The sequence below is a fragment of the Cnephaeus nilssonii genome (assembly GCF_951640355.1).
Source record: "Cnephaeus nilssonii genome assembly, chromosome: 5".
NCBI lineage: Eukaryota > Metazoa > Chordata > Mammalia > Chiroptera > Vespertilionidae > Cnephaeus > Cnephaeus nilssonii.
The window spans coordinates 2,329,935-2,354,622 of record NC_137076.1 but is presented as its reverse complement, the minus strand read 5'-3'; the positions used below and the strand labels follow the sequence as shown (position 1 = coordinate 2,354,622).

Genomic DNA, 24,688 nt, shown 5'->3' with positions numbered 1-24,688 from the left:
GGAGAAGGCCAGGCCGCCAGCGTCCGCGCTACCCTTACCCACTGGCATCGCCTGACAAAAGCTTCCGCGTCCGTCAGACCCACCCGTGCGGGCTGTGTGTGCTGCGCAGCTGTCGCACCATGAACCTGTCCGAGTATCCGTCCCTGCAATACTGTGTCGCAGCTGCTTCACACCCAGCGCACAACACGCTTCTCCATCCACATGAGTATCTACTGTGCCCACAGGACGCCAGGTCCCCCCTGCCGTCCCTGCACGTCCCCCCTGCCGTCCCTGCACGTCCCCCCTGCCGTCCCTGCACGTCCCCCCTGCCGTCCCTGCACGTCCCCCCTGCCGTCCCTGCCACGTCCCCCCTGCCGTCCCTGCACGTCCCCCCTGCCGTCCCTGCACGTCCCCCCTGCCGTCCCTGCCACGTCCCCCCTGCCGTCCCTGCACATCCCCCCTGCCGTCCCTGCCACGTCCCCCCTGCCGTCCCTGCCACGTCCCCCCTGCCGTCCCTGCCACGTCCCCCCCTGCCGTCCCTGCACGTCCCCCCTGCCGTCCCTGCACGTCCCCCCTGCCGTCCCTGCACGTCCCCCCTGCCGTCCCTGCCACGTCCCCCCTGCCGTCCCTGCACGTCCCCCCTGCCGTCCCTGCACGTCCCCCCTGCCGTCCCTGCACGTCCCCCCTGCCGTCCCTGCCACGTCCCCCCTGCCGTCCCTGCCACGTCCCCCCTGCCGTCCCTGCCACGTCCCCCCTGCCGTCCCTGCCACGTCCCCCCTGCCGTCCCTGCTATGTCCCCCGTCACTGTGGCCTTCTGTCTGGGGGGCTTTGTCCACGCCTGTGACACACGGCCTGAGCGTGGCCATGGCCGTTCATCCCTGGAATGACCTAGGAACCAGGGAAACTTAACGGTCACAGAGACACTGCTCCCAAGTCACATCACCTGTGCACTCGTGAGGAGCCTAGGAGAAGTGAGTTCTTCTAAATAAGCCTCCTTTCCCCCGTGTTTACCAATGTTGTGCCCAAGGAGCCCCGTCACCTGGCCAGGCCCAGCAGCACTTGCTGACACACCTGGGCTGCACAGGAGACCCCGTGCTCCCCAGATGACGACGCCACGGTCAAGTGCTTGCCCTCGGTTGCTCCCATTTACTGCAGGACATGGTCTAACGTGGACACTGCGGCCAGAAAGACACCCCGTGGAGGTGGTTTCCAGGGACTCGGGAGCAGCTCACAGGCTTTGCAGACCATTTGGTTGAAGCTCCACCCACCACCTTAGGCCCATCCTGCTGGGAGCCCCTGACCCAGCACTTCTCCTCACAACCAGCACCCCTGACCTCTGACCCCCCACCACCCAGTTACAAATGAAAACGCCAAAACTTCGAATTCTGTGAAGAAATCTGTGAAGAATCCATGCCATTTTTCTTTCGTTTCTCTGAAGTGACAGGAAAATGGTAGCAAACACTGTCTTTCTTTCTCAGAGACTTTGACCTTAAGAGTCTAATTCACAAAGAAAACGCCCTTACACCAAGCATGTCAAACTTGCAGGTCACATGCCTCATTTATTTGGCCCATGTTAGTCTTTGAGTTTGACATGCTTGCCTTACACGCTGACTTCTCAACTCTCTTTGCAAATTATCATATAATTAATCCAACCTGTTTGCCTCAAGCTGATGTTACAGGGTTCAATTCTAAGTGACTAACAGTTCCATAAAAGAAGTTCACTTTGCCAAATTTTTATACCAAGTCATGAAAGTTTTAGTAGTAAAGTCAATACTTAGGTTTGTATTTTCATAGCAACCAAACAATTTTAGTAACTATGGTTACACATGAGATATGAAAAAAAGACTTCCTTCTACAAAAATGTCATTCTATGTGAAAAAATCCTGTGTTTATTAAAAGAACGTCCTTTGAAGGTGTGTGTTTACCCACTGAAGACACATAAAAGATACATTTGCTTCCAAAAGCAAATAAAATTGACATTTTGATTAAAAAAACAAAACAAAACCTGTAAAGTTAAAATGAGATTTTTCTCTCAACCAAAAATCCATTTGAGTGTAGATCAAACCCCAGAAGGCAAATGCTTCATCGGGGTTTCCAGCGTTATAACCACTCAACAACCAATACTTAACAACTCGTGCCGAAACCGGTTTGGCTCAGTGGATAGAGCGTCGGTCTGTGGACTGAAGGGTCCCAGGTTCGATTCCGGTCAAGGGCATGTACCTTGGTTGCGGGCACATCCCCGGTGGGGGGTGTGCAGGAGGCAGCTGATCGATGTTTCTCTCTCATCAATGTTTCTGACTTTCTATCCCTCTCTCTTCCTCTCTGTAAAAAATCAATAAAATATATTAAAAAAAAACAAACAAAAAAAAAACAACTCATGGTGAGCGTCAGCCAGACTCTGCAACGGCCGCATGCCTCTCCGGAGCACCCTGGACTCCAGCAGGAAGCACCATCCCAAGTGCTTTGTGTGGAGCTGATCCAGCAAACGCGTGCGGCGCTAGCGCCCGAGTGTTCAGCAGCTTTTACATTCGTCTCAAGTCCAGGAGAACTCAGAACAGGCAGCGGCTGTTCTTGCTGGAGTCGGACTCAAGGTTCCGAGTTTGCCCGGCTGGGGCTCAGCTGGTTGGAGCATTGCGCTGTGCACAGAAGGGTCATGGAGGTTCAATTCCCGGTCGGGGCGGGTATGGGAGGCAACCAATCTATGTTTCTCTCTCTTCCTCTCCCTTCCTCTCTCTCTGATTCAATGAGAACATGTCCTTGGGTGAGGATTAAAGGAAAAAGGGAAAAAAGTTGTGAAGAAAGCATTATGGAGGGTGTGGTTTAGGTAAGATTTAACTACTTAAGGAGGAGAGCAGCTTAGGAGAGGGAAGGCCATGAACAACACGGGGTCCTAGGCGCTGGAGACAGTAACAGTGACGAGTTGTAGGGAGGGGTGGGTGTCACCTGGAAGTTACACTGGGTCAGGTCATACTATGAGGCTGGAAAGAATGGGAAGGTGACTAGGTCCAGGTCAGGAACACGTGGGAGGAGGCAGCATGGTCTAATGTCAAGGGGAAGAGTGAGGTTGCTGAGGTTCCGAGTGGTAAGAGCACGGCCCTGAGCCTCACAGTGTGCCTGGGTCTGAATTCAGATTCCACTACTCCTGCTCGGTAACCTCAGACAGGTAACGTGAATTCAGTGTAAAACAGACATGGTATCCGACCAGTGTGACTCAGTGGCTGACCATCAACCCATGAACCAAGAGGTCCCCACTTCAATTCCCAGTCAGGGCACATGCCCGGGTTGTGGGTTTGATCCCCAGCAGAGGGCGTGCAGGAGGCAGCCGGTAGATATTTCTCTCTCTCTCACACCTTCATGAGGATTCCTTTAAAAAGAGCAAGGCACTGGGTCTAGGCCCGTCTGTGCTTCCTTGGGTGAGGGCTGGGGAGGGCCAAGACTGGAGGCACAGCATCCCAGCAGGGCCCTACAGTGAGGTGCTAGCTCATCAGCTCCCGGAACTTACACCAGCTCTGAGGTCAGCCTACAGGCTGTCAGGATTATTAGAATAAAAAGCCTCAGCCCCTTGCACAACCTGCATGGTGTTCTCAGAGTCACTTTAGAAAAACTAACATAAAAGCACATGTGTATGACAGTGAGCACACGGAGTGTCCATGTGGCTGAAACTTTTGCGACAGAAATGAAATGAGAACAGCATTTACCTTGGTTTTGGCGTTGACATTGGCTCCATGCTTCAAAAGGAAGTTGACCATTTTCACATTTCCATAGTGACAGGCCACAATTAAAGGAGTATAACCGAGCTGTAATAACAATAACAAGCAAATGACCACTCACTAATTACACCCTGGAGGGGGTGGTGACAGAGTTTCAGTCCCAGCAGGACTTTCTACCTGACTGTAAAGATATTGCTTAGTGGGTGTGAGACACTCAATCCAATTGTACAAATATGACTTAGTGGGTGTGAGACACTCTACCCGACTATACAGCTATTACTTAGCGGGTGTGTGACACACTCTATCCAACTGTACAGCTATTACTTAGCGGGTGTGACACACTCTATCCAACTGTAGAGCTATTACTTAGCAGTGTGACACACTCTATCCAACTGTACAGCTATTACTTAGCGATGTGACACACTCTATCCGACTGTACAGCTATTACTTAGCGGGTGTGTGACAGACTCTATCCAACTGTACAGCTATTACTTAGCGGTGTGACACACTCTATCCAACTGTACAGCTATTACTTAGCAGGTGTGACACACTCTATCCGACTGTACAGCTATTATTTAGCGGGTGTGAGACACTCTATCCGACTGTCAGCTATTACTTAGCAGTGTGACACACTCTATCCAACTGTACAGCTATTACTTAGCAGGTGTGACACACTATCCGACTGTACAGCTATTATTTAGTGGGTGTGAGACACTCTGACTGTCAGCTATTACTTAGCGGTGTGACACACTCTATCCAACTGTACAGCTATTACTTAGCAGGTGTGACACACTCTATCTGACAGTACAGCTATTATTTAGCGGGTGTGAGACACTCTATCCGAATGTCAGCTATTACTTAGTGGGTGTGACACACTCTATCCAACTGTATAGCTATTATTTAGCAGTGTGACACACTCCATCCAACTGTACAGCTATTACTTAGCGATGTGACACACTCTATCCGACTGTACAGCTATTACTTAGCAGTGTGACACACTCTATCCAACTGTACAGCTATTAGCAGGTGTGACAGACTCTATCCGACTGTATAGCTATTACTTAGCGGTGTGACACACTCTATCCAACTGTACAGCTATTACTTAGCGGGTGTGACACACTCTATCCGACTGTACAGCTATTACTTAGCGGGTGTGACACACTCTATCCAACTGTATAGCTATTATTTAGCAGGTGTGACACACTCTATCCAACTGTATAGCTATTATTTAGCGGTGTGACAAACTCTATCCAACTGTACAGCTATTACTTAGTGGTGTGACACACTCTATCCGACTGTATAGCTATTACTTAGTGGGTGTGACACACTCTATCTGACTCTCAGCTATTACTTAGCGGGTGTGACACACTCTATCCGACTGTACAGCTATTACTTAGCGGGTGTGACACACTCTATCCAACTGTACAGCTATTATTTAGCAGTGTGACACACTCTATCCGACTGTCAGCTATTACTTAGCAGGTGTGACACACTCTATCCGACTGTACAGCTATTATTTAGCGGATGTGACACACTCTATCCAACTGTACAGCTATTACTTAGCGGGTGTGACACACTCTGATTGTACAGATATTTCTTAGGTGTGCATCCTGTGGACACAAACATGGGGGATCAGACTGGGAACATGGGACTTCACACCAACATAGGAGACCAGGCACGTGTGTGACTTAACCTGAAAAAGAGCTAAGACGGGGCACAGATGGTGGGATCTGAAAATAGGCAGGAAAGATGAGGCCTGAGAGGGCTCGGCGGGGATGCGGGAAAATGCAGCAGAGGTGGAATGAGGGGTTCATGGCAAAGAGAGGGTAAAGCCACATCAGCCAAGGGCATGGAGGGAGTGGGTGCAGGACAACAGCAGGTCACCGCCTGGCTGAGCAGCAGGGAGTAGGCCGCGTGGGTGCAGCGCTGGGATCAGCATGGGCACCTCCGCTCCTCTCTCCATCCGGACTTGGTCCTGGGAGCAGGAGGCCCATCACAATGTGGGAGCAGGACGGACTTGTGAGGAAGGGGACAGGGACCTGGGTGCCCCAATGGGGTGGCTGGGAGTCACCCAGGGCGGGACCCACCACAACCGTGACAGGAGCCTTGTACCTTCGTGTGGGCATCCTGGTCCGCCCCGTGCCTGACGAGAATGTCAGCAACATTCACTTTGTCCTCCTGGGCTGCGAGGTGCAAGGCTGTGAGACCGCTCTGCAGAGAGAATGGAAGCAGAGGGTACAGTGGAGAAGATGTGATCGTTTGTAATATCCCATCTTGAAAAAAGACCTGTAATTACAGCTTCTCCGTGGAAACCACATCTTTTGAAATCGAAGACAAACCCCCTAAGTTATGATGACTTTCCACCCAAGGCAGGTCCTCTGCTCCCCAACACTCAGCCAATCGTTTCCTACGTTAGGCACTTACATCATGACCCGCGACGTTAAAGTCAGTCAGCGAAGGTGCTCCCAGCAACACTCCCTTCAGCCCCATCTGTGCCTCCGGCTGAGTATTTACTCACTTAAATAACTGACCCACCAACCACTACTTCTACTTTATAAGCACTGCAACAGTCAGCCTTTCCATCAATAAAACATCATAGGTGCACAGAATGTAGTTACAGGAATGAGCTCACATGGTTTCCTCCAGCACCCAAACGCAGGGCACTGCTGTCTAGGGCAGTGGTCAGCAAACTCATTAGTCAACAGAGCCAAATATCAACAGTACGACGATTGAAATTTCTTTTGAGAGCCGAAAACTGACTTCTGCGCATGGGCCACGAAGTTTCAATCGCACTGTATGTGTACGCCCGCACGTGGTATTTTGTGGAAGAGCCACACGCAAGGGGCCAAAGAGCCACATGTGGCTCGCGAGCAGCAGTTTGCCGGCCACTGGCCTAGGGTCCTCTAGGTGCTAAATAAGAGGTCGCCCCATCGTTTATACACAGCATCATCAATTGGCCAGTTGTACATAAATGCCTGGCACGTGAGCACACGTGATGTGATGGCTTTAATTAACTGGATATGCCAGTGAAGCACCGTTCAGAACCAGTAAGGGACAGGGCCCAGGGACGGGAGGGGAGAGACTCATTCAGTCTCTGCCACAATCTGGCAGCCTCGACATGGGGGTAAGTAGCTCCCATCAAGAAGACAGAAATTTAAAGAGCACTTTTTTTTTTTTTTTCAGAGAAGGAAGAGAGAGAGAGAGCTAGAATCATCAATGATGAGAATGACTGATCAGCTGCCTCCTGCACACTCCACACTGAGGACTGAGCCCACCACCCAGGCATGTGCCCCGACTGGGAATTGAGTCATGACCTCCTGGTTCATAGCTCAATGCTCAATCACTGAGCCATGCTGGCCGGGCTAAAGAGCATCTTTAAAACCTAAGTCACTAGTCTGTGTCACAGTGTTTTTAGTACCATTCAAATGCCAGGAAGTTTTCTTGGCACTTGAGCATATCAGTGGGCAGCTTCTGCCTCATAGCGTCCTGTCCAGCGCAGTCTATCCGCTCCGTCTGTCTCTCTCCCGCTAAGACCACAGCAGCGGGAGCATCCTGGAGCGGCAGCCCTTGCCCAATGCACACCAGTGAAAACCAGCAGGCCTGTCTCTACCGCCAGGATGGCCAAGGCAGCTAAGACGTGTCTCCAAAATCCGTGACCTCCAGCCATGGGCTCCTCAGGAGCCAACACGCAGAGAGATCTTCCTCCGGCTGGATAGCGAACAGGCCTTGTATTTAAGGGCTGGGCTTGTTCATTTGCTATTACATGGGGATTGGACAGGAATAGCGTGTCAATGCTGTGTTACGGTTACTCCTGAGAACATGAACTTCCTGGTGTCAGCTGGTCTTAACCAGAAACAGAAGACGTGTGCTCTTCTGAAGCAATGGGACAATTTGTCATTGGTTTGCTTATTACCTGAGATACTTCTACAGCTGCAGCTGGCACCAGTGGACTAGACACACGTGAAGATAGATACATGGCTAACAGGGAGCCCACAAATAGATGCAGGGGAAAACATGTGCGTGTACAGTCAGCATGTTTGTATACTGAATGGTGTCTTCCCTGACTCTCATTCTATTGTTGTTGTTAATCGTCACCTGAGGATATTTCCCTACTGATACTTAGAGAGTGGAGGGAGAGGGAGAGACAGAGAGAGAGAAACATCGACTGGTTGCCTCCCACACTTGCCCTGACCAAGGTGGGGATCGAGCCTGAAACCAAGGTTCGTGTCCTTCATTGGAATTGAACCCGGGACCCTTCAGTTCATAGGCCAACACTATCCATTGAGCCAAACTGGCTAGGGCCTGACTCTTATTCTATTGCAATTACTATGTGTGTCCACAGGCCGTTCTCTGGGAAAGGCTGAAACGACCGGGGTGCTTTATTACAGACACCGATTCCCTGACCACCACCCACACCAGGCAAAGTGGGCTCAGAACCTGTGTTCCACTGTGTCCCTGCCCCCAAGCATAGAAGCTTCTGAGGCTCAGCAGCTGGAGAGTGACATGGGCAGGGGGCATGGACCAGCTGGCAGACAGCCCCAGATAGCACTGTCGCCTTTCTCTGGGCTCTGGAATTAGGACTGCAGGCGGACAGAGTGTGGACTGACGGCCCGAACCCAGGGCCACTGGGAGTGACAGCACATCTCAGAGGGGCAGGAAGGCAGCTCCCAGAGGGACGGAACTGTAACGGACTCACCGGAAAGGCAGGGTGTGAGGGTGCACCATGTCTGTGCACCTGTCCTGGCTCCGTGGTTCCCCGGCCCCACGGGCCAGTCCTCAGCTGCCCTGGAACTGCAACAGGCCCGCCTCCCTTCAACCCTTCGTTCTGCCCACATGCGCGCAGACGGCTTCTCCTTACACTCATCCCAAAGGCTCATGACCAAACCAGACAAAGCGGAATACCTTGGTCGACGTGTGGACATTGGCACCCTTGTCCAGGAGTGAGGTGACCATGTCTGCATGCCCCTCCTGGGAGGCCAGGTGCAGCGGGGTCACGCCCTGCTTAGTCACGACGTTTGTCTCGGCCCCGTAGCTGAGAAGCGTGGATGCGATTTGCATCTGGTTCTTCTTGGCAGCGATGTGTAGGGGAGTGTAGCCATTCTGCAAAGTAAGAGGTTGAAACAGAGGGTGAGCTTAGCAGCTACCCGGAGGGATGCACGTCTCTGGAGGCAGTGGACAGAAAAGCTAAAAGCCAGCGAGTGGTAAATGGCAAGTCCCCACCCAACAACACCGGAGTCTTTAAGGCAGGGTCACAGGGCACCGCAGGGTAGTTAGAGGGAGGGACACGGGAACCCCAAACCTCCAAATCCACCCTTTGGACAACGGTCCCTCCTGAGGAGCAGCCTGAGGTGGGCCCGAGGGTCCCAGGGCTCCCCTGCTCTTCTCTCCCCAAGCCAGCCCTCCCCCACCCTCAGCCTCCCTGGCAGAACCCGGTTTCCGAGCCTCTGCACTGGGGACTGTCCTGGACCAGCTGGTCAGGCTGCCCTTGAACCTGCTCCGGAACCGAACACCACTCACGCATGCTGCGTTACCAGCAGAATCACGTGAAGTTCCTTCAGGGTCTTGTTCCGACCTCCGGCTGACGTGCATTTGCACTCTAACTCACTCAGAAGCCACCACAGGACTGGCTGGCGACTCCACCCCAGGGTTCCAACCCCGCCCAGGCCCGTGGGTCCCGGCGGCAGGCAGCCCCGTGCCTCACCTTGGCGGTGGCGTGAGGGGACGCGCCTCTCTCCAGCAGCAGCACGGCCACCTCCTGGTGGTCATAGTGGGCGGCCACGTGCAGCGGGGTCAGGCCGTTCTGCAAGGGCGGGGTGGGCGCCTGGTGAGTGAGTGACCAGGGGCGTGGGTGCCGGGGGCAAGTCCAAGTGCATTAGTGAGCACCAGCAGCAGGAGCAGAGGGGCCAAAGCGAGCAGCTGCCTAAGGGCTGCCCTGCAGGGACTCATCCACACCGGGAAGGCCACACCCTGCAGGGTCTGGAACCCACTGGAACCACTAGGGCGCGGCGTGGCCGTGGCGGGCTCCCCTGACTGAGGACACGCTTGAGCCGGGTGAGAGGACAGGGGTGGGCGTACCTTCCCCGCGGAGTCAGCCGCCACCCGCCGGTGCAGCAGCAGCTTGGCCACGTCCAGGCTGCCGTACTTGGCGGCCACGTGCAGCGGGGTGAAGCCTTTCTGAAACGGGAACAGGAGGAGAGGCGCTCATCTTCCTGACCACCAACAAGCCCTTTGGCTCTTAACATGCGGAGCGGAGAACGATGGTGACTCCCACGTGGGGCCACGCTGGCCCGTGAGACCCGCCGCCAGCCGCAGAGCGAGCGCAGAACGGAAGGCACGGTGAGGGCCGCCTCTCAGGCGGACGGAAGGCTGGGGGTTGTGAGAGCTGGGGCCGCAAAGGGACTTCGTGGGAGCCAGACGGCTCAGACTTGTGCGGGAAAAGGCCGTCTTTTCCTCCCTGTGACATTAGTAGAGGCGGCGTGGCCCAGGGGTTGAGCATTGACCTAGGAACCAGGAGGTCACGGTTCCATCCCGGTGGGGCACCCGGGTTGCGGCTCGGTCCCCAGTGAGGGGCGAGCAGGAGCAGCCGATCCATGATTCGCTCTCTCCCTTCCTCTCTGAAGTCAATCAAGTATATTACAGAATAAAAAGTAGGACTGAGACCAGAGCAGCTCTCTCCAATGCTTCTCTGTCCTTTTTACAGGACTTGAATTCCAAATTTCCTCATCTAAACTTTGGGATACTCCAATGACCATTGTAAAAAAATTTTTTTTGTGATTCCATTGATTTGTATTTTCTGCAGAAATAGCAAGATACGTGGCTGATAGAACAAAGTGCTCACGGTTGGAAAGCGCCTGCCGTCCGACTGTCCCCCCTCTTCCCGGGAGCCCCCCCAAACCGTGAAATTCCTCTGGGAAGGCCCTCCGCCCCGCGGGCACGGGCTGTCACACACGCCGCCGCCTGGGCCCTGCCCGTCTCCGTGCGGACGAGGCCTGCGTGCCGGGCGCCGTCTCTGTAGTTCCCACGGGCCCCTGACTCGGAGCTGAAGGTCGCAGGGTCCCACCGCGACCTCCGCTCCCTCGTCGTGGCCAAAACATGTCGCCCACGCTGTCCCGGCACCGCGTGGCGAGGGTGGCCTGCACAGTCCACGGCAATGCGCCTGACCCGGGCGGCGAGGGTGCGGCTTGTCCCGGCCTCTGTACTCCTCCCCCACGCACACGTCCCCCACGCAGCACGTCCCCCACGCAGCACGTCCCTCACGCACACGTCCCCCACGCAGCACGTCCCTCACGCACACGTCCCCCACGCAGCACGTCCCTCAGATAGCACGTCCCTCAGATAGCACGTCCCTCAGATAGCACGTCCCCCACGCACATGTCCCCCACGCACACGTCCCCCACGCAGCACGTCCCTCAGATAGCACGTCCCTCAGATAGCACGTCCCCCACGCAGCACGTCCCCCACGCAGCACGTCCCCCACGCAGCACGTCCCCTCGCACAGCACGTCCCTCAGATAGCACGTCCCTCAGATAGCACGTCCCCCACGCAGCACGTCCCCCACGCAGCACGTCCCTCAGATAGCACGTCCCCTCATGGAGCACGTCCCTCAGATAGCACGTCCCCCACGCAGCACGTCCCTCAGATAGCACGTCCCCCACGCAGCACGTCCCTCATGGAGCACGTCCCCCACGCAGCACGTCCCCACGTGGAGCATGTCCCCCACGCAGCACGTCCCTCATGGAGCACGTCCCCCACGCAGCACGTCCCTCATGGAGCATGTCCCCCACGCAGCACGTCCCCTTCACAGGTCACCACTCACGCTTTTCCCAGGAGGAGGCCGTTCTCCTTCGCTTCTGTTTGAACCCGTGGCGCTAACAACGCCTTGGAGAGTGAGCCCTGCTTTTCCACGACACACCGGGGAGGTGTCCTCGTTCCTGCCAGAGCGCACAGTCCATCTAGAGCCACGTCTCCCCACCCCTCCGGGCCGGGCGGCGCCCGGAGCGCGGAGGCAGGCCTCGCTCGGGCTGGGATGTGGGAACTGAGTGGACAAACTGCACCGAGTCTTCGCTGTGGACTCACCTCGGGAGCTGGGAGGCGTCTCCGGCGCGGGCCCCACCCCGTCTGTCTGACCCCCGCGCCCACCGAGCGGCCGGCCCGTTGCTTCGGGTTCAGGGCTGCATCCTAACCACCTCCGCCGAGCAGGGCCGGCTGTGCTCTACGCCGTGGCTGAATCCCACTCCCACCTCATCTGAGGAGACCGTCACCCGGCCCGGTTATAATTATACTATTATAACATAGGTTATAATTTCTATTAGTTTATGTTGCCTAGTCTCTGATTAAAAAAAAAATTTTTTTGAAAGCACTTTCAACTCTTCGGGTTTGAAGAATTAGCCATTTCTCCCGCACAGGCGCGAGGGCTGCCCTCCGGCTCAGCAGGTCTCCCCCTGCAAACCCTCCGCCCAGGGCAGCGCCGACGCCCACCCGTGTAGACACGTCTCTCTAAGAACCTGCATCCCTTCTGCACTCGTGGGCGCTATTCAGCCTGCAGACAGCGCCCTGCTGTGGGCGTCACCTGCCTGTTCCCCACCTCTCGGCACTAGTCCCGTCTCTGACTCCGATGAGCTGGGCCCGCTCCTCTTTTCTCCTAAGTCACATCCAAGCAGGCAATTTCCGACGGGATGTATCGGGGAGAAAACATTCCTCTGCCCAGCACCGAGTGTGAAGGCAGGTACGTCCCGGCTCGTGCACCCATCTCCTTCGTTAGGGGACAGTGACGGTAAGAAAGTGGCTCTCCAGGCAGGCAGGCCTGTGAGACACTGAGCTCCACGCCGGGTGCAGCCGGCCAGCTCAGGCAGCAGGAGTGGGCGGAAGCCGAGACCAGCACGCAAGGCGCAGTGACCCGAGCGTCAGGTGGCACCAAACCTCTCAGCCAACACGGGATTGCCAGCCTGATGCTACCGTCTCTTCCTCGGGAGTTACACGAGCTCCGTGCATTTGGGGGTCTCAATGCTTTTCGTCTTGGGAACACAGCCTAGATTTGATCATGGGAAGGGAGGGAAGGTACCCTGGCTCAATGGAAACCTTCTTAGTCCACGTTCCAGGTGGCCGCGCCGGAAGCAGCACAGGCCTCAGCTAGAAGGTGGAATCTCTTCCCATTGCAGAAATGACACGACCCTCCCAGTGCCCTCCGATCGTTCAGGAAAGGGCTCTCAACACACGCAAAGAGCAAGAACCCGCAGGCCTGAGAGACCGGCCCTCTGGGCAGTGTCCGTGGCAGAGAAGGGGACCTGGTGGGTTCCTGCCGTCGCAGCCACCCTTACCTTGGTAGCTAAGGAGGGGGCAGCCCCTGCCTCCAGGAGGACCGCGGCCACGTCCACCTGGCCTTCCCGGGCGGAGATGTGCAGGGGCGTGTACCCATTCGTGGTGGCCGCGTCCGGGTGTGCCATGTGCTGGAGCAGCAGCTGCACGATCTCCGTCTTGCCCAGGCGCGAGGCAATGTGCAGAGGCGTCTGCTCCTCCTGCAACCCAAGGCAGGTCAAAGGTCAGTGCCCAGGCAGCCCAATGCCACCTGTTCCTCCTACAACTCAAGGCAGGTCAGAGGTCAGTGCCTGGGCAGCCCTAATGCATCGTGGTTTCCTTTTTCTGGGAGCCCCTAGGCAGAAGGAAATTATTACTACCCTGACCAGTTATTCCGTATTTTCCTACGGAGGTGACCTGTTTGGTCACAGAATCTTCCTTAGATTTTATTGCTCGAGGGAAGGGGATATAGAAGAGGGTGCAGAGGGTAAATGGCGAGGGAAGGAGACTTGACTTGGTGTGGTGAGCACACAGTACAATATACAGATGTCTCATAGAACTGTACACCAGAAACGTGTAATGTTGTTAACCAATGTCATCCCATAAATTCAATAAAATAAGTAAGTTAATTGGTTAATTAATTAAAGTATGTACTTCCATCATCTTGGCCGTGGTTGTCTAAGCACACCAACAGGCCAGGCTTCAGCCTCATTCATATTTAAATAGAAACCAACCCTTGGTTCTGAATAAGAAAAAAATCTCACCCAGAAGCCCTAAGACCTAGATTCCCATCCGGAGATTTCACTAGGCGAAGTGCTGATTGCCTGGGAACCAGGTCAAGAGAGAAAGCCCGAGGGATGCTGGGAAACTGGCTCTCCCTCTGCACGGCAAGCCAAGGACACACGAGGTCCTGGCTTCAAGGAGAGGCTGAGGATAGAGGGGACATTGTAAGCTGATCCGTGGAAATGTCCCAGGACGCGGTGCAGGTCCGGGTCTGGCATCCCGATGCAAATGGGAGCTCGGGCAGGAAGGAAACGGGCTGATGCAAGCCAAGTGCTCCCCCAGGAAGCCGAGGACGGAGCTGGTGTAAGGACGCAGGACACGCTGAGGAGGCTGGAGAAACCCCTGACTCTTAAGGTGTAGTCAGGGAAACGGGTTCAGTGTTAAGAGAACCAGACCAAACTGTTCTCTTGTAAAAAGAAAGGGCGGGTAGCCTCAGTGATGGTGCGAGGTCTGGTACACTAGCCAAGGACATGTCAGTTAAAGAGGAGGGAGGAGCTGAGGACACACGGAGAGATGGAATCAGAGCTCACAGGATGCAGCCCCTTCCAGGTGTGCAAGGAGCTACTGGCAGACAGGAGACAGCACTGTGTGGACCTCAGGGTGGTGAGAGGTGGGCAGAACGGGCATTTCATGGAACTGTGCCCTCCGTGAACTTCTTCCTGTGAGACGCACCTGTCCTGTCCTTAAAGCAGACCCGAGCGGAAGCACAGCATCTGCTACTGGACCATTTTCCAGAGGACAAGGTTAAGAGGAATTAAATGAGTCTCCAAGATTACCCACGGTCCCTGAGCTACTAACCAGGACAGACAGACATAAATGCTCCAAATTTCCAAGGAAAGAACCCGTGGCCAGTGGTTTTGAGGAAGGATTTCAGATGTTACCAAAAAGGCAATAACAACAGGTTAAATACTAAAAAAAAATTGGCATAGATGCAGAAAAAGAGCAAATATCTATTAAAAATAGAACACTTTAAAATTTGAATATAGAAAAATATGAGTTTTTATTTTGAGAGATAATGGAAAACCTTGTTATCTATATATATAAAAAGCCAGTGACTGTAACGGCCATAATGACCGTAAGGAACGGTCACTATGACACGCACTGTGGCCAGCGAACCGGCCGATCCAGAGGTGGGGCCAGCCGGCCAACTTTGTGGCCCCTCCCCCCTGCCGGCCTGCCCCTGATCAGACTCTCCCGCCCTGATCAAGAGTGGGCGCCGCCCAATGCTCCCTCCCTTCCCCTGGCCAGCTCCGCCCCATCAGCCTGCACCACCATGGTAGGCCCGCAGCCCCTCCCCCCGGCTAGCCATGCCCCCCATGGGCTCTCACCACCCTGATTAGCCCACAGCCCCCCACCCCCGGCCTGCCCCACCCCTGATCGCCGCAGTATTGGAGGCAAAAGTTGGAGCAACGAAGTACTGATGGGGTGGTCATAATAATCTGGCCAGTGTGTGTGTGTGTGTGTATGTGTGTTTTCTTTAAAGAAGAGAAAGTGACTAAATGTTCCCCGGGACCCCAGAGACACGGTGTGACAGGACAGCACAGAAGAGAGGGGGACAGACACTGCCGACGAGGCCAGTGTAAGGAAGAAGGGGAGGCGGCGGCAATGGGAAGGAAGTTTAAGGAAGGGGCATCATCAGCCCGGCGGGGTGGGGGTTAGGAACAATGAGAAACAGGAAAATCCAACCAAACAGTGTCTGGGCCAGGTTCTTCTGTTGCTGTCCGTGGAGGGAAGACAGAAGGAAAGCCAGAGTAAGGAGGGTGACCTCATCACGGGAGCACAGCCCCCCGTGACTGTAACCTGTTTCTAAGTAACGGGAAGGCCTGTCTGTGGACATGCACTTTGGTGTGAAGAAATGGGTGAGATGTGCGCATACCTCCACAGCAGCAGATTCTGAATGCGTGGAAACAGCAGATACGTGTGCAACGGCTCGCACAAGGCAACATTATTCAAATGCTGATGGGGGCTGCGTTTCTGAGACACCAAATTGCCCATCTCCCCAAATGCTAACGCTTCTGAAACGGGGGCATCCCGCTGCCCGCTTCCTTCTGGCCCGATGCGCGGGTCCTGAGGGGGTGCCCCCCTGCACCCCTGGAGGGAGGGGCCCGGGTCCAGCACCTACCCTGGGAGGGGCCGTGAGGAAGAGGCTCAGCCCCAGCACCTACCCGGGCTCTGGCGTCGACGAGGGCGCCGTTGCGCAGCAGGCATCGCACCACCTCCACTTGGCCTGCCCGGGCCGCCATGTGCAGTGCTGTCTCCCCACGCTGTCAAGACAAGACGCCAGGGTCAGTGAGCCCACGCTCAGATGGCAAAGAATAAAACAGGCCTTTCTGTGACACTCAGCAATGAACCCAAAGTTTAGGAAATCTATGAAAAGGCATAACCATCCCACTGTTACTTAGTCTGGGAACCACGGCTTTGTGTCTTCTCTCTTCATGTGGGTAAAGCCAACTCCTTTGCTCTTTCAGTCCCTAATGAGCCAACGAACTTACCCAAAGGCCCAGGACACCCAGGGGCTGAGTGTTGTAAGCAACCTGGCAGGACTTAAATTTGTCATGTGACGTTGCTTTTCTTCCACCTAAAATCTGTCATGATCACACTCCACTATGTGATGCCAATGTGGCTGCGTTGTAATGAGAGAAAGTCCGGACGCTGCAGGTCGAGGCAGCACACTCCAGCCATCACTCCATCTGCACCACGCGTGCGTCCTTCCTTCCCAGAGTTCAACGTTAATATCCGAAATAAACTACTGATTTTCACCTGACTGGGTTAGGAGACTAGCCAGTGACTTTGTACCAAATCCGACCTGCCAGGCGGTTCCCTGCCTCTTAGTAATGAGCCATTCGATGACAGAAGTCACTGGAGAAACCTGCTGGGCGGCAGAGCCGTCCGTGGGTGGGTAGGGCTGGGCATGCGCCTCGCGCTTCCTGAGCCCATCGACCGCCACACTCATCGGGAAATGGCAGCTTAGAGGTTGGAGAATTTTCTCACTGGGAAACCTGTTCATTACTGACTAAAAGCAAGATTTTGCCTTTTTTTAAAGAGCATATTTTAAAACCACCTGCAGCTCTGCACACAGCAAACTTTCAGCCATGAAGTTTAGACAACTTTAGTCATAAAAGAGCATGACACTGAACCAGAAGTTAGCACCGAGTCGCCAGCCCTAGAAATAAGGCTGATGTGACCGTGGAACGTAAGCCACTCCAGGTAACTGAGCCGATCTCAGGTGGGTCATGGTGAGGGGAGCCGGACAAATCCGAGGAGGACTTTCTTCTCATTCCTTGCACAGGAAACCCTTCGACCCAGAGGGTTTAAGGCGAACTTTAGGTTCTATTCCCAGTAACTGGCAACTCCGTTCCTTATAAAGTTGTAGGAATTCATTTCAAATGCGTTGCCTTTGAAAGCATTAAACTGGATGTCTACTCTAATGTTTTGTTTTATGAACGGCTCACTGGCCCTCCAATGCCCTCATGTTCTGGTCATATACTTGGCTGTGGACAGGAAGTGTGCGGGAGCATTCTGTTTTACAGACGATGTGCTAGACAGCAACACTGTCTTTGGGCTTCGGATGTGCGGCGAGACCTCTCCTCTCGGGACAACCATCATTCCTCACTGGTTTTCTACGTCACTTCAAGCCTGTCTCTACACAGATGAAGCTGAGTTCTCCTAACTGTCAAACACATACACACACCTCCCATCTTCATCCTATTTCTAGGTCAGATAAAAGCACAGCCATTTTGCTAGAGACAAAATTGGTGGACATGAAGACAAAATTGGGTTTCTTTAACGGAAGTTAAGCCAGAGAGGCCTCCAGAGCACCTACTCAACAATGAGTGTACGTTCACTTCGTAAGCCGAGGTTGGTCAGTTTACTGACAAGACGGAAAACGCTAGTCTTACTATTTCCAATAGCCTCATTTTATACTAGAAGAAGGGAACTATATGGTGTTACACATTTGAAACTCATATAGAAACTCTAAAGTATTAGATGTTAGACTCAAAGACAAGCTATCTAGGCAGACATCTGCGATCACGCCCCTGCCGATGGTGGGTGTGTTTGACTCTTACTTAATGGCTTTGGGGAAGCTGACCTTTACTGCACATTCCCTTACCTTTTCCTGGTGCATTACCCTTGTTTAGGCGTAAGTGTAAATAAGAAAGTGAGAGCGGGTGTAGAGTTTAACCATAACTTCCATCTGTGCATTCTCGTGCACCTCAGCGTGTTCAACACGCCTGTTTTATCTTAAGTTGGTGAACTGTAAGGATTGGGGGATTCTTCACCCTAACATGCAGAGTGAACTCAGCCAGGGAGCCACTGCTCCGCCAACAGGGCCCCGTCCTCTGGACAGCCCCGCGAGGCGTGGCCTTGGACCCTGTGAAGCCGGTGGCCACGGGCGGTTGGACGTGAGTGCGTTGGTGGGTGTTGTGGAAAGGAGGCGTGCTGGGGACTGAGTGCAGTGAATCCCAGCTATGTCCAGACGGGCAGAGATGGGCGAGCTCACGGCCGCAGCAGGCGCTCAGCGCCACGCCCCTCTTCTGGGCGTTAAAGCTCTTTTCTGACAGCGGCAGCATCGCTCGCTGCACCGGAAGCATCAGAGCGGACAGACAGCGTGGCAGCCAACAGGGCAGCACGGCCCAGGCACACACAGCGGCCCGGGCGGGCGGGCGGGCGGGGGCCAGCTGCACAGCCCGCAGACAGTTTCACGCAGGGGCCTCCTCAGCCCAGGACCGGGACCCGTAGCTAAACCTCCCGTCCCGGAGTGACGAGGCCAGGCAGCTGTGGCAGGAAGCCGGGTCCTCCTCACGCAGGGCTGCCGGGCTGGCAAGTAAAGGACCAGGATGTCCGTCCAGCTTTCCCTCCCGACGAGGACGGATAATTACTGCACCCGGTGTGCCTCAGACACGTGAGGGACATACTGCACCCGGTGTGCCTCAGACACGTGAGGGACATACTGCACCCGGTGTGCCTCAGACACGTGAGGGACATACTGCACACGGTGTGCCTCAGACACGTGAGGGACACACTGCACACGGTGTGCCTCAGACACGTGAGGGACATACTGCACACGGTGTGCCTCAGACACGTGAGGGACATACTGCACACGGTGTGCCTCAGACACGTGAGGGACATACTGCACCCGGTGTGCCTCAGACACGTGAGGGACATACTGCACACGGTGTGCCTCAGACACGTGAGGGACATACTGCACACGGTGTGCCTCAGACACGTGAGGGACACACTGCACCCGGTGTGCCTCAGACACGTGAGGGACATACTGCACACGGTGTGCCTCAGACACGTGAGGGACATACTGCACACGGTGTGCCTCAGACACGTGAGGGACACACTTATATTAAAACAATGAATTGGCCCTGGCTGGTGCGGCTCAGCATTATCCTATGCACCAAAAGGTCGCTGGTTAGATTCCCAGTCAGGGCACATGCCTGGGTTGCAAGCTCGATCCCCAGTCGGGGTGTGTACAGGAGGCAGCTGATCAATGTTTCTCTCTCACATCAATGTTTCTCTCTCTCCCTTCCTCTCCCTCTCTCTCTAAAAAAAAAAAAAAATCAATAAAAACACATTTTTAAAAAAAAGCAATTATTTGTTGTTGACCTGAAATTCAAGTCAAACTGGCAGTCCTGTATTTTACCTGCAACCCTGCCCCCTTGGAACCTTCTCCCTGAAGAGCACATCGTGCCCGAGTGCAAACAAGCAGAAGCCTAGGAACCAGTCGGGGGGTCCCCCAGCAGCCGCCTCACAGCATTTCTTTGGAGGCGGCTGAAGGAGAGAGTGCAATGACATGTGAGAAGATGGAACAACTGGAGACGTCCATAATGACCAGCAGGTGCGAGTTAAAGCGTGCTGGAGCAGCTGCCAAACTCGGAAGTTTTTAAGAACCTCAGACATGTCCACATTGTTGTTTTGTTTGTTTTGTGTGGAAAGCTACATGTCCCCACGGAGCGTGTTTTTGCAGAGGAGAGGAAAGACTATGGCGAACCCGTAACGGCCGCGCTATTTGAAACAGGTCAGCGAAGCAGCACGGAGTCACACAAACATTTCAGAGGGATTTTCTCTGATGGTTTTGCAAAAGTCTCCCCGAGATAAAAGATTGCCTCAGGAGGTGTCAGTCACACATCTCACAGATGCGCTGGCATTGTTACCGTCGTCACGTGATCATTGACAGTATCGTCATCTCTCCCGTGACCCTGCAGTGCCGGGACACGCGTGTGGCGCCCGCGGCCGGGGGCGCACAGAGGCCCTGAGCAGTGAGCTCTGTGCGGGTCTCCGTTGGGGATCGAGGGCTCCTCTCTGAACAGCGAGGACGGTGCTCCTTCCTCATTCCCAGACGCGGCTGTTGTGCAACTGCTCTTAACACGGTGAGGCCAGTAAACACACAGACACGCAGGACCTTGTAAACGTAGCTTTCACGTTTCCATTTCGGGACGGTTTTACGCTCCTGCTGTCGGTAATATGAAGAGGGACTATTGTGTAACATTTAAGATCAAATACACGTATTTCACGTGGACTTTGTCGCGCTCCAGGCACTTCGGCACAGAAACTGTCACACGCGAACCCCGGGCCGTGAGAGGAAGCACGAAGGAAGGGAAGGAGCGTCGTTTCACACTCACAGGGACAGTCACCAACCCCAGCAGCGCTCCGGAGCCCTGCCTGTGCCCTGCCTGTGCCCTGCCTGTGCCCTGCCGGTGCCCTGCCGGTGCCCTGCCGTGCCCTGCCGGTGCCCTGCCTGTGAGAACGGCCGTTGAACCCAGCACGGTGCCCTGGGGCAGAGTGTTCCTGCTGCCGCTGCATCCTCAGCAGCCGGCCGAGAGCTCCCGCACAGGGAAGGGAGGGCGCGCACGGCTATCACAGAGTCTCCAGGGCGACTCCAGACAAGGACCCACACCAGTGATGGGCAACCTTTGGAGCTCGGTGTGTCAAACTTCGCCAAAAAACTGAGCATAACTCGGGTAGTGTGTCACTTTGAGGAAAAAACATTATTTTGCAAATGTTTCATCCTCGGCATGCGGCCGCCTCAGCGGCCGCGTGTCATCAGAAATGGCTACGCGTGTCAGTGCTGACACACGTGTCATAGGTTCGCCTTCACTGACCCACACAGAGGCTGGTGGAGGTGGGAGGGTCCTGGGTGTGCGTGCCCTGGCAGAGAGCCAGCTGTCGGGGCAGCGTGCCCTCCAGGTGTGGAGAGGTTGGATGTAACTACTCAGGTCAGAGGGGGCACCTCTACCAACAAAACCAAATCCAGACAGAAGTCCAAGCGGGCAGCAGGCGGGAAACCCACGTCCCGGAGGCAGGGGTGGCTCCAGCGAGGGCAGCCTCATGCCAGCCTCTCTCTGTCAGTCACGGGCCTGGCTGGGTCCTGACCTGGAACTGGCACCGAGATCGCCAGGGAGACCGTCCAGCCAGCGCAGCGAGCCCCCGAGCTCACTGCCCGCCACTCAGTCAGCTGAGCTCTGACAGCGTGGGCTGCATCCCCCGCGTGGGGATGCTCTAGGACCAGCGACCCTCCCCCCCGCAGACTCGGCTCAGTCCTACAATCACCCCGCACCAGCCGCACCGGCTCTCACCACCTCTCACCGCAGCCACGAGCAGACGGACGCGCGGACAGCCCGGCGGCATACTCACAATGTTAGTGGCGTCGGGGCAGGCGCCGTTCTGCAGCAGCAGCAGCACAATGTTCAGGTGGCCCATGAAGGCGGCCACGTGTATAGGCGTGAGGCCCGACTGCGGACAGAACAAAGCAACACGACAGCAGCTTTACTCCGCTGCACGCGCCCGGCTCTCCGTCGGCGGCCTAGTGAGGGGCAGGGGGCGCAGGCGGGGAGTGAGGGGTCGTGACAAGCCGGGACCATGTCTACCTCGGTGACCGCCTGGATGGAAGCCCCGTATTTCACCAGCAGCTCCATGACTTTGATGCGGTTTTTCTTGCAGGCAATGTGCAGCGGAGTAAAGCCGTTCTGTGCAAAAGACAACGGTTAGTGGGAGGCAGGCCAACCACGCAGCACGGCATGCAGCACACGGCGTCCGACGGCACCGTCCCTGTGTGTGAGGGCTCTGCCCGCTAGTGGGCACTGGGTGTGCCGTGGGGGCATCTGCGTGGAGTCCTGCTGTGTGGGCACAGTAACAAGTGCCCACAACACGGCGACTCATCAGACAAGGCCCGGGGGCGGTGAGATGCAAGGGGGCCACGAACCGCGCCACGTGCTTCGGAGACAAGCACGGTTTTTCTGACGAAAGGCCACGTCTTAGCGTAAACACCCTTCGTCTGTTTTACTTTTAAAAATCGCGAGGCCACGACTGCTTCTGCAATCAACGCTCAGCTCTGCCACCACTTTCTCCAGGAGGAGGCGCCAGTGAGCAGGAAGCATGGTTTCTGCGGGTCATTTTTTATCTCCTGATGTTACAGTAAAGTGTTTACAAGAAGTTACATTAGCAGAAGTTATAAGATAGGTTCATGAAATCTACTTTATGAGGAAATTATTCTTAAATTCATGAATATTTTTAAGAAAAGTATGGAGAATTTCTGGAATAATGGGAAGGAGAGATCTTCAGAGGCAAAGGAATGTGGAGATGTCTAAGGCACTTCTGAGCTTTGCACACTGAGCTCATGTGTAGGAATTGGGGGCTAGTATATAAGAATGAGCCCGGCCGGCGTGGCTCAGTGGTTGAGTGTCCACCTAGGAACCAGGAGGTCATGGTTTGATTCCCCGTCAGGGCACAGGCCTGGGTTGTGAGCTCAATCCCCAGTGTGGGGCGTGCAGGAGGCAGCCGACCCATGATTCTCTCTCCCTCTCCCTTCCTCTCTGAAATGTATAAAAATATATATTAAGAAAAATAAAAATGTGTCCCCTAGCCCAAACTTCCTCCTGTGCGCTGTACTGAGTATTGTTTCCATGTGAATGTGGGTCTCTGCGGTGGGACGGGTGTGTGTGTCCTGCAGGTGCCCGTGGGGACAGCGCCAGCCAGTGTTTCTCTGGCCCCGCCACTCCGGGAGGCGTGAGGTCGTGCTAACCCCGCGCCTGCTCCTCCGAGGGTGAAGGCATGTCCCCACCTGGACTGTGGGGGCGCCGGACGTAAGCAGACGCAGCACTTACAAGACTTCATATGAAATCGCAATATTACATAAGCTCACTGCCCACGCTCCGGCTGAAAGGAGCATTTTCCTCCTTGTGAGAAAATCCCTCCACACGTGCCGCACAGAGCTCGGAAGGGCGATCTGCTCCCAGTAGGGAGGCATCACCGATTCTGATGGGAGATTTCTAGACAGACACGATTTCCTATTTGATCATTCTGAGGGCATCCTATCATCTCAAGTACTGAGTGCAGACTGACCTGACAAACATGGACCATGTAAACGTACGGAGGAAGGTATGCTCCTAGTGTGTGAGTTGGGACGAGACAGTTAGTGCGTGCCTTCGGCCAGCGGCTGTTAGAAGGACGGGGGCGCGGGAAGAGTCGCTCGGCGTTAGGCCCCGGAAGACACCAGGTGCAGGGACGGCTTCGGGGGGTTTGTGCACACCGCCTCCTGGCCCTGGCTGGTGGCCGGGACTGTCCGGGGGACTGTCCGGGGACTCCACACATGCTGCAATCACACCATCTGACGTGTCCGACCAGCGCCCACGGCAGCCTCATCCAGAAAGGAACGACTAAGGTTCAACTCTCACACACGTTCACTCTGACCCGAGAGCTGTCTGAACCCGCTTTATAATCCCCTCTGTCGGCTTCTATTTTCCAGCTCAAATTGTTACCCCTCCAGAGCGGCCCTTTCTATTGCAACTCGCTAGCCATGGGCACGCTGCCTTCGTGTTCTCGTCAACCTCTCCGTGCCCGTGATCACGTCCCAGCAACCGTGAGGGCAGGACGGAGCCAGGTGCCCGTGTGGACGGGGTGTGCACGCCGCGCAGCCGCGGGCCTGCCCCCCGCCCGCCTCGCCGCCGCCGGCTGCCCAGGTTACCAGGGCTCGGGCGTTGGGGTTGGCCCGCTTGTCCAGAAGCAGCTTGGTGACGCGGTAGTGGCCGCAGTGCGCAGCCACGTGCAGGGCCGTCAGGTAGTCCAGTGTGACGTCGTCCACGGGCGCCTTGTGCTGCAGCAGGTGCTTGACGCAGTCCACGTGGTCGCCCTGCGCGGCCATGTGCAGCGGGGACAGCCCGTTCTGTGCAGCAAAAGAAAGCGAACACGCCGTTAGTCGTCACTCTCAGGTTCGGGAACACAGCCAAGTCCGTTCTCGGTCTCCGGGAAAAGTGGGGGTTAGAATTCCCAGGTGACACGCAAATACAGAGCAGCGAAGCTTGGCCGAGAGGAGCAGGACGGGGCCTCTCTCGGACCCCCTGCTCTGCGCTCCCACGATACTAGGACCTCTTCTCCCTGGGACCTGAGCTGGTGTGGCACACGCAGTCAGGTAAGAGCTGGAAAAGGGGAGGAGATGTGGGCCAGGGGTCAATGACCTCCTAACTTTTAAATCTGAGGAAAACCTAAATGTGTCATCATGGATACGGCCCAAAACGACGTTCGCCTCACTTCTCAGGGCCGACATCGGAACACAGACGTGGTGACTCGATCGCGGCCAGTGGTCAGGCTCGGTGAGGCTCTTAGTTTTCAAAGTCAAATAAATAAGCTTATAGGACAAAGATGTACGATTAAGAAACTAAAATCGAAAACATTTTCTCATTAAGGAGAGCGGACTGTTGCCTCTTCTTAGGAACCAGTGTGCATGCGGTCCGGAAATAACGGGGACCACATACGCAGTTTGGCAGCGACGACGTGCACAGAAGCCGAGACCAGCACGGGCCCAGCCCTGCTCTCCCTGGGGAGGGGGTTGCAACACTGGGGGTGACAGCTGAGAACAAATGCATCCACGTTCAATTGTAGGGTTGGTGGGGTGCAGCAGTATATGTGACTTTAAATTA

General features: G+C 55.2%; 1 protein-coding gene across 3 annotated transcripts in view; it reads right to left on the bottom strand.

Annotated features, from left to right (window-relative positions):
* The window catches only part of ANK2 (ankyrin 2), a 300,444-nt gene that overhangs the window by 55,783 nt on the left and 219,973 nt on the right, over nucleotides 1–24,688 (bottom strand). For all 3 annotated transcript variants that reach the window (XM_079771700.1, XM_079771698.1, XM_079771699.1), the window contains 10 exons: nucleotides 23,737–23,934; nucleotides 21,641–21,739; nucleotides 21,408–21,506; nucleotides 15,932–16,030; nucleotides 13,007–13,204; nucleotides 9,765–9,863; nucleotides 9,391–9,489; nucleotides 8,592–8,789; nucleotides 5,802–5,900; nucleotides 3,678–3,776 (listed from right to left, as the gene is read on the bottom strand). In XM_079771700.1, the coding sequence (XP_079627826.1) occupies nucleotides 3,678–3,776; nucleotides 5,802–5,900; nucleotides 8,592–8,789; nucleotides 9,391–9,489; nucleotides 9,765–9,863; nucleotides 13,007–13,204; nucleotides 15,932–16,030; nucleotides 21,408–21,506; nucleotides 21,641–21,739; nucleotides 23,737–23,934 (1,287 nt within the window). The remainder of the gene's footprint in view (nucleotides 1–3,677; nucleotides 3,777–5,801; nucleotides 5,901–8,591; nucleotides 8,790–9,390; nucleotides 9,490–9,764; nucleotides 9,864–13,006; nucleotides 13,205–15,931; nucleotides 16,031–21,407; nucleotides 21,507–21,640; nucleotides 21,740–23,736; nucleotides 23,935–24,688) is intronic.